The 8,749-nt window shown below is 52.2% G+C and overlaps 1 protein-coding gene across 2 annotated transcripts; it reads right to left on the minus strand.

Annotated features, from left to right (window-relative positions):
* Nucleotides 1–579: 579 nt before the first annotated feature.
* On the minus strand, nt 580–7,814 carry CUNH6orf62 (chromosome unknown C6orf62 homolog). 2 transcript variants are annotated; one of them, XM_037153047.2, is made up of 5 exons: nt 7,610–7,814; nt 5,118–5,294; nt 4,152–4,274; nt 3,527–3,661; nt 580–1,996 (listed from the first exon to the last, which is right to left on the minus strand). In XM_037153047.2, the coding sequence occupies exons 1-5, from the start codon at nt 7,649–7,651 to the stop codon at nt 1,871–1,873; spliced, it is 603 nt and encodes a 200-aa protein (XP_037008942.2). In that variant the 5' UTR covers nt 7,652–7,814; the 3' UTR covers nt 580–1,870. The 2 variants fall into 2 exon arrangements, with proteins under 2 accessions (XP_037008942.2, XP_037008941.2); XM_037153046.2 differs by having other exon boundaries at nt 6,314–7,814.
* Nucleotides 7,815–8,749: the final 935 nt, after the last annotated feature.

Here is an 8,749-nt window from a genome sequence, read left to right on the forward strand (position 1 = left end):
ACGTGTCCTGAGTACGCTAACCAGACCGAGGGACACGTGCCTGAGGCTGAGGGCAAGGACGTATGAGCACACGGAAGGACACGTATGAGCACAGGGAAGGACACGTATGAGCACAGGGAAGGACAACGGAAACCGAGGTGGGCGAAAGAGTAAGGGAGCTCTCTTACTCAAGGTTTTCAACGCTTCCTCTAAAATAAAAACGTAAACTGATGGTTGTTGAAATATAATCTGCACATTAACGAGCATTAATTCAACAGAGGCAGACAGTGAAGAGCTTGTGCCCTGGGGAGACAGATGTGGGTTATAAACCGCCCCCCCCATCACCGTGAGCTCGGCCAAGCCCCAGAATCCACACAGCGTCTCAGGTACCTGAAGACCAGGGCCCAGAACAGCGCCTGCGGAGGCAAACACCCCAGTGTCCCAGCAAACTTAATGGCCAGGAATCATACAAAAGCATGTTGGAATTAATCGTTTGTTTTTTTTCTTCCATTAAATGAGGCAGTATAAGGCCAGGCTAACAACTGTTAAAGGCTGGCAAAACGTCGATTCCTTTCTTGTTGAAATTACAAACCAAATGGCCAGGTTTTTCTTCTGAATTTATTGTTTAACCATGGACTATAACCCTAAGATCATTAGTGACAACTACCCAGACACTCAGGAAAAAAAGTTACCACCTCGAGTTTTGTGTATTCACCTGAATAGTCAGGAACTTTCACCTATTTTATTTAGGTTTTCATTTTTCCAAATCCCAATGGGAAGCTAATGCAGTTGGAGGCCAGTGAGCACGGAGCCCTGCCCGAAAGGAGCAGACGCGCCCAGGTCACTCCCATCAAGTGTGCGACCCTACGCAAAGCTCTTCATCTGAAAGGAGACAAAACAAAACTATACAGTAGTCTTTCCTTATGTTCATTGCACAAAATGAATTCTGCTTTTGTGACCGACACTCAATGATTTTTACAATTTAAGATGCCAACTTTAATAGTTTTTCCTACTCCAAAAAACCCTCATACGTTTTTCTTTAGAATGGTGTAGAAACCAGGATTTCTGCACAATTCACTGGAATTTTTTTTGTAATCAAAATCTCTTTAAAACCAGGAAACAAAACAAACAAACCAACCGCCTAAAGGAAAGCCCCGGACCCGGCGTGGTGCCCGCAGCCACGGGCTCGCTGCTGCCGCAGAGCCCACACCTGCGCCGCGGGTCCGCCCACACGCGCAGCGAGCCCTTTCCTAACAGCAGCCCGGGGAAAGAGATCTGGAAATAAAATGCGTGTACTCGTGAGTACTCGGGAGCAAACGGCCCAGTGGAACATGAGGCAAGGTGCCTACAATGAGATGCTTTTTTCATTTAAGATTTCTTTCCCGTGGTTGCATTTTTTCAACAACCACTTCTGGTCGTCAGAATGAATCTGACAGTGCTCAGGAGCAACGGTGATTATAGCAAAGCTATCAAGTTTTTAAAATGTTAGTTATGCCTGTTACCTTCACTTCGCGCCCCCTAAACGCTGATGACTAAGTCGGAGGCAAACCCAGCACAGGTGGAGACCCCAGAGAGGAGTGCCGCCCCGCGCCTCAGACACAGTGCGCATTTCAGTGAGCAGAGTCCGTCCTTCCTTCACATTTTCAAGATGCTGACGCAGCGCAGCGAAGACGCAGAGCATCTTCTTTCACACAGTCCGTGCAGAAGACATCTAATTGTGTTAAAGTTCTGAGATACAAATGATTTTTAAAAAAAATCCAGGATGAACAAGTTTCAAAATGCATAGTGTTCTGTGCATGAGTCCATTTCCTTTAAATTCTGAAAGAATGAAGTGGTGAGAAAACAAGAAAAGGCGGCCGCTGCACCCCATCGCCCTCTGCTGGTCAGCGCGCTACTCGGGCATGTACGGGCGGAGGTGGTCCTCCACCGTGCCCACCGCCCAGTGGGTCAGCTGCTCCTGCGGCAGGTAGAGGCAGACGCTGCACAACTTGAAGATTGTAGCTTTGTTTTTTGGAGTCTGGAGGGAAAAAGGTTTAACATTCTTAACAGAGAAGACTGTGACATAAGCGTTCAACTGCCACACGACGTCTGTCTCCCACGGTTTATTGAGCACTTGCAGACACAGTGATGACCAACACAGAGTAAGGGAATAAATGGTGGTTCTCACCCACTGGGACCCTAGGAACCAGACTTTTCCATACAAAATACAGGGAAACGACATGTAAGCACAATCACAGATAAAGACTTTCCGCAGGGGAGATGACGGCAGCAGCGGGGGTACAGGAGGAGTTAGTGACACGGAAACAGTGCAGCAGCAGAACTATAGCAGCAGACTACCTGCCGAAGGAAATTAGGATCCAAGGCCTTCCACGGAGGCAACTCGGAAGAGGCGAGAGGGCGTGGCTACAGGCAGGGAGTGCAGACCCGGTGAGAGCAGGCAGGGGAGGACCAGAAACGCTGCCTGTTCTATTACCCTTTAAAAGGTAAGACCTGAGCACATGCTCAAACAACAGACTAGAAAAAAGCTAGCGTGCTGCCAGATAAACTCCAAGTCTTACTTTCAAAAGGTCACTAGATGTTACCACCGAACTTGGGACAAGTGTGCTGGGTGCTCCCACGTATGACCGCTCCAGCGAGGGGAAGGTCAGCGGAGCCAGACCCCGCCTCCCTCCCAAGTCCCCTGAGGAAAACGAGTGGCCTTGGTGCGCCTGCAGCCTGTGCATGGAAGTGAACCTGCTCATGTGCACGTGTGTGCCTGCCACAGCCACCACCCCACAGACGGTGTGTACTCAGCTCCACGGGCCTGGGTGAGGGGCTTCCAGCCAGGGGGCGGCTGCGTCTGCAGGAGAATCAGCCTCCTGGCCCAGCCCGCTCTCTACAGCACCAGCCCCTCCAAACAGACCCTTCGCTCCGGCCCTCACCACAGTCCCACGTTATGGTAAAGGTTAATAATGAAGTATCATAAACTCTAAGTCGTGACAGTCTGGTTTAGGATAGGACCATGTATAAACAAACATTATTTATACTGTTTTATAAATAAAAATTAACTTGGAACACCTGGACTGCTGCCTAAGTTGGAAATGCCCATTTTAAACACGCACGGCTCTTCTGAATACAATGTGCCTCATCCCTTTAGACTTTTATTTGCTTTGAAACAGGCCAGCACTTCTCAAGAAATGCTGCGGGTCCCGGGAGGCTCGGTTCAGAGTGCAGACTCCGACTGCGCCGGGGTGGGCAGGGCCTGAGACTGCATGCACGGAAGACCACCTCAGGGCGCTGCTGTCAGCAGGGAAGCCACAGGCCCGCCGTTCTCACTCAGACCCCAGGGCCAGCCTTTTAAAAGCCCCTTGAGCCTTCTGAAAGCCTCCCCCCCCAAGTCTGATGTACAGCCAGGTGGTGGTGGGGGGGCACTGCACCAGCACGAGGCCCAGGGGACCTGCTTCTTCCTCTTCCAGTAACTTCACAGCTAATGCAGCGCGGAGGGCCACAGGAAACAGTGGTGGTGACCATCAGATTTAAAACAGGACCCTAAGGGGCCAGCACTCACCTGCAAGTGCTGTCTGTCAATGAAGAGAAACACGGACTGGTTTGGATTGTTGACAACAATTCCAGTCTTGTCCTTGCGGCTCAGTACGTGCAGAAACTGTTTCTCGTAGTCACCGTGATGAAACTCAAACTTAGCCTAGTAAGAAACACAAACACGTACATGTGACCACAAACACGTCACATGTTGCGAAACACCTACTGCACGCAGGTGCACGCGGCCGAGCAGCACCACGACTTAGTTTCCAGTGCCCGGTCAGGACACGCAGCCGGTGGCTACCACTGTGAAGATTCTCTTCATCCCGGCAAGTCCTGCCCCCAGGAAGGCTGGGCACGTCTGTCTCAGCAGTGGGTGGGGCACAGGTGAGGAGATCCATGAGCCCCTCCTCCACTCGGCTCACACCCACTGCCCAAGACGAGCCCTCCGGCCACAACAGCAAACACACCGGGCAGCCGAGAACCACCTCATTCTCAAGAGTCTATAATCCAAATGCTTTCTCCCCTTGCATTACAGCATTCAACAGGACGAAAGGAACTGAAAATAGAACTTCTACTAAGCATTTAAGTCAGACCCTATTCCAGGAGTTTCCACTTACAGGTGCTCACCACACTGTGTCAGGATACAGTACCTGAACAGGCCTAAAAGGCTCATCAGATTCCTTCCACCTGGAAAACAGGAGACAGACAATTTTCTCAATGTCATTCCGGGGCCAAAGAATGAAATCCATCTCCTGAGTGCAGCCGATCACGTCCTGCAGCAGGACAGGAGGAAGCAGAGGGAGAGATCACTTACAGACGGAGCACCACCCGGCCGAGCCGCACGCTCTGTCGCTAGACCGTGAAGACCCTGCCCGCCGCGCGAGGCCCACCGAGTCCTGTTTCACGGAAGAGGAGGTGTCACAGGACCCACGGAACCTGAGCAGCTCGGCACCTAATTCTAATTTTTATCTTGTCAAGTCCCCAGTCGTGCAACTACGTCCCTCCATCAGAACTTACGTTCCCCAGCTGCAGCTGATTCGTCTTTTTTTTAAAAGTCTCTGCACCTTTACTTCCTCTCTTCCAAACCAAAGCCACTGCAGCACCGGTGCCCCTGAACGTCTACGAACTGCCACCTTGCCATCACCACTGAAATGCTACTGCTGTTCCTGCTGCATGCTGGTCCCCCCCTCGTTACCCCAGCACGGCACTGATGTCCAAGGCCAGCAGCCCTCCGTCGTGGCCAGTGTGTGCTGACCGCACCTTCTCCCCTACCCCATAGCTAACTGGGCGTCTCCTCTGCAAACACGCCGGGTTAACTTCCCATGAGGTGTAGGAGCTCAGCGGGCTGGCCATAACAGTGCCTCCTACTGTTGTGACGTTTCCTGTTTATTAGTTCTATGTGACACTTCCTATTTATCAGACACATGAGGTTATTTCCCCCCCAAAAGGAAAGCCAATGGTCAGTCATATAAAACACACCCACATCAAGAATGGACATCAATTATCAGCCTAATACCACAGCAGAAACGTCACCTGTGTTTTATCTGAAATCACCTTTAAAGACTCTTTACTACAGTAACCACACATTCCTGGGGGGTACCCGCCCCACAGCTCACCCGTCTCATGGACTGGTACCGCGGGGCGTGGAGCTGCACCACGTCCCTCTGCAGGAGCTCCACGGAGCTCTCCAAGGAGTAGCTGGCGTCTCGCACGCCCCTCAGGATACTCTCCTCGTAGTTATTGGTCATGACTGGTATAACCTCGGACACTTCAAAAAGTGCTGCCTTCTTCTTCTGCAAGGAAACGAAGTGCATCAGTCCACTGAGAGCACACCGCCCAACACTCAGACCAAGTACAGGGTCATGCGCCTTTCCGCTAACTCACCAAAACTCTCAAAATGAAGCTTTGTGCTGAAAACACAGACCTCCCAGTGGGCAAATCCTCCCGTCCTCCCCCAACCCCCAGCCCTGACCAAGCAGGCGGTCGTCAGAATGTTTACCCGGTGCTTCCACAGTGCGGTGGTGCTCACAGCAAGTGCTTACTTTACCTTAAATGCTGTGGGAAAAACACCACTCCCTCAGGTGAAGAACACTTACCACTCTGGAAATAATTTAACTGGTTCCACCAACGGCTAAATTAAAACCTCAACTTTCAAAGAAAAAGCTGCGCGGATTAGCTGCACCCCCTCTGAAAGCACCCCACAGTACCTCCCCCCGTGGCAGCGAAGGGCACTTCAACCCCTCAACTTTGGAGTTAAGAGGGATAAAAACCCAGGGAGCTCCCAGTTATTTAGATATCACACTAAAGGTTGTTTTTCTGACTCGCAATCAGCTGATTGCAAAAGCTGTGGTATTTCCATGTACTCATAACCTAATCTCATTTCAAAGTCAGAGAAAGAAACTGCCAGTTATTTTAAGTTGGAGAAAACTACTGTTTTTTTCATGCTTCTCTTTGACAACTCGCAACTCACTATTTGCTATTTATCTGTGGAATTCTAAGACCAAAAAAGTTAAACTTCTTAGGTATGTTCGATTAGTCTACTTATGTCAGACAAGCTTCAGATCCAGTGATGAGGTTCTCTGAATGACTCAGAAATGAAAGTCGCCATAAAGCTAAGTGCAAGTTTCATGACGCTGCCCACCCCGGGCTACTGGGAAGTGGACCTGAAACCAGGAGTCCTGCGGCATCCCCCCCCCCCCAAACAGAAGCCTGCAGAGGAGACGGAGCAGCCACTTCTCAGGCCAATACTCCCGCTGTTTCAAAAACTCACTTGACCACTGGTGCTACTTAATGCCCACGAACTCTCAATTACCTTCTCCTTGAATACAAAGGCGATATACATCTTGAAGTCAAACTGGTCAGCTAGAGACTCTTTCTTCTTCCTAAGCTGAGCACGTAGTCTGTTCAGAGCTTGTTTCTTCCGGGAGTTTGGGTCCCCCATTTTCGAATGCAGGTGGTACTAAAGCCTTTGGAAATTGTCGCTAAACTATGGGCACTTTTTCTTAAGACTCAAGTACAACAGAAACAAGTCATTTTTCCCCCTGCTAATATGACTTAGTGGCTAGAATCACAACTGTAACCCAAAACTGCACCTTCTGGCGATATTAGCAGACTGTCACATCACAGGGTCAAATAAAAGGTGCTCCCCAGTCATATTGGACAACATTTGGAATGGGACGGGGAAAAGGAAGGAAGGAGAAAAAAAGCAGAGAAGATACTTGAACTAATTTCTTTGAAAATACATTTGGCTTAACTGCCAAAAGAAGGCCTTATGGGAAAAGAAAAAGCCTACAATCAGGACTTAAGTGTGCACTAAAACACAGCTGACACCAGTCCAACCCTTAAAATCCAACCGGATTTCGCCCCCCTTTTTAGAAAAGGAATTATGAGAAGGAAGAGGGTGGGGGAAGTGTGACCTTTGCTTTCCAAGTACCAAAAAAAAAAAAAAAAAAGAAAGAAAAAAAAGAAAAGAAAAGAAAAAACCCACCAAAAAAACCTCCCAGAAACCCCAGAACAGGGAAGGTGAATGAAACGGAAATACCCGACGGGGTCTCACCCAGCCCGGCCCATGGCTGCGGCGCCTACTTGTTCTCAGTCACTCCAGGTCTCGCTATTGCTACGTTGTCAGTGCTGTTATTGATTACAGTTGGTGGTGAGCAAAGAGAACAGTGCAAAGTCGGTCGAGAAGGACGGAGAGAGGTTCAGGGTTTCCCTGCAATCAACTACAGTGTATACCGGGGTCGGGCAGCTGCTGCCCGAAGGAGCCAGGAAGGAGAACAGCGGCGTTATTTCCCAATTTCCCAGAGCCCACATTTTCACCCTCAGGCGGCTGCCAAGGCTGCTGCCCAGGAGCACCATGATGGCAACAGAAAGGGGCACAGAACTCGATGGAACAGTCCCTGCGCCTCTCTCAGACAGCGCCCCGGCGCACCCAGGGAGTTAGTTCCACACACCCCAAGGGAGCCTTCCTTAGGACCCGGCCCCGACCGTGGGCGTCGCTGAGGCAAAGGGGGCAGTTCTCCCAAATCAAGGCCGTGCCCGGGGGTCACCTGCCTTCCGCCCCCCCCAGGCCCTCCCCCACCCTTTGCTTTCAGCGGCAGCAACTCACTCGCACCACGGGAGACACTGGATCACTCGGGTTTTCTCTCATTTCATCGTGGAAACAGTTTCCGCCCGGGTAGAGTAGGCGGGGCAAAGGGGGAAAGACCAGTGAGAATAAAGGGAATAGTTGTTAATAGTAATTACTTTTTAAAGCACACCCACCCCACTCCCCTAGGAAACGAGGTTCCCGGACTCTGGATGAGCGCTCTCACGTGGAACAGACCATGCTTCCCGAGTGGATGGTTCAGGGCGGGGTCGCGGACCGACGCGGGCAGGCTAGGGGGCCCTCTAGCCGCAGCCCGCGGGCGGAGCGGCGGCGGCGGCGGCGGAAGTGGCGGGGGCGCTGCTCGCGGCTCGGGCAGGAGCCATGTCAAGAGAACACCAGAAGCCAACGGAGCCCCCCCATCCACGCTGCGGCGCGCATTGGGGCCGGGCCGCCCGCGCTGCTACCGCCACGCAGTCCCCGCCTGGGACCCATAGTCTGGCTCGGCGCCCCGGACGAAGGGAGGACGGGACGGCGGCGAGAGAGAGAGAAAGGGGAACGAGCAGGAGGGAGCGGTCCCGCGGAGGGGGAGGGAGGGAGCCCTGCGCTAAGGTCCGTCGGCGAGTCAACCCCAAGTAAAGTTATTTCAGTCCAAGCATCTGCTCTGAGTCTTCCTTCCCCAAGCGGCTCTGGCTCGCAGGAGAGCGGGGCCCGAAAGGCGAGCGCCGAGCTGCAAGCAAGTGTGCGCGGCGGCACAGCCTCGTTCCCCGCCACCGGTGGCTGCGGAAGCAGCTGCAGCCTCGGCGACTCCGGGATCCGGGGAAGCCGCGTTTGAGACAAGCAGCCAGAACAAACAACTTAAAATGGCAGCTACGCCGCTGCGTCACCCGCCCTCAGCGGCACCGCCCCGAGCTCTCTGCGCCTGCGCGCGCCGCGGGCCCCACCACCTGCGCAATAACAGAGAGGAGAACCTAGAGCGGGCAGGTCATCAGGCTTCTTCAGGAGATCAGGAAAGGAGACCAGGAAGAGGGGATACGAATAACACTTCCCAAAGCGCGAGTCCTTTGAAGTGAAGCTACTTGGCCGGCATTTCCATCTCAAAGGGGAGTTTGAGAACCAAGACTCCCCCCCATTGTCCTGTATGGAACGTCCTTAGGGCGGAGA

The sequence above is a fragment of the Artibeus jamaicensis genome, unplaced genomic scaffold (assembly GCF_021234435.1).
Source record: "Artibeus jamaicensis isolate MK-2021 breed Jamaican fruit bat unplaced genomic scaffold, CSHL_Jam_final scaffold_1689, whole genome shotgun sequence".
Classification (NCBI taxonomy): domain Eukaryota; kingdom Metazoa; phylum Chordata; class Mammalia; order Chiroptera; family Phyllostomidae; genus Artibeus; species Artibeus jamaicensis.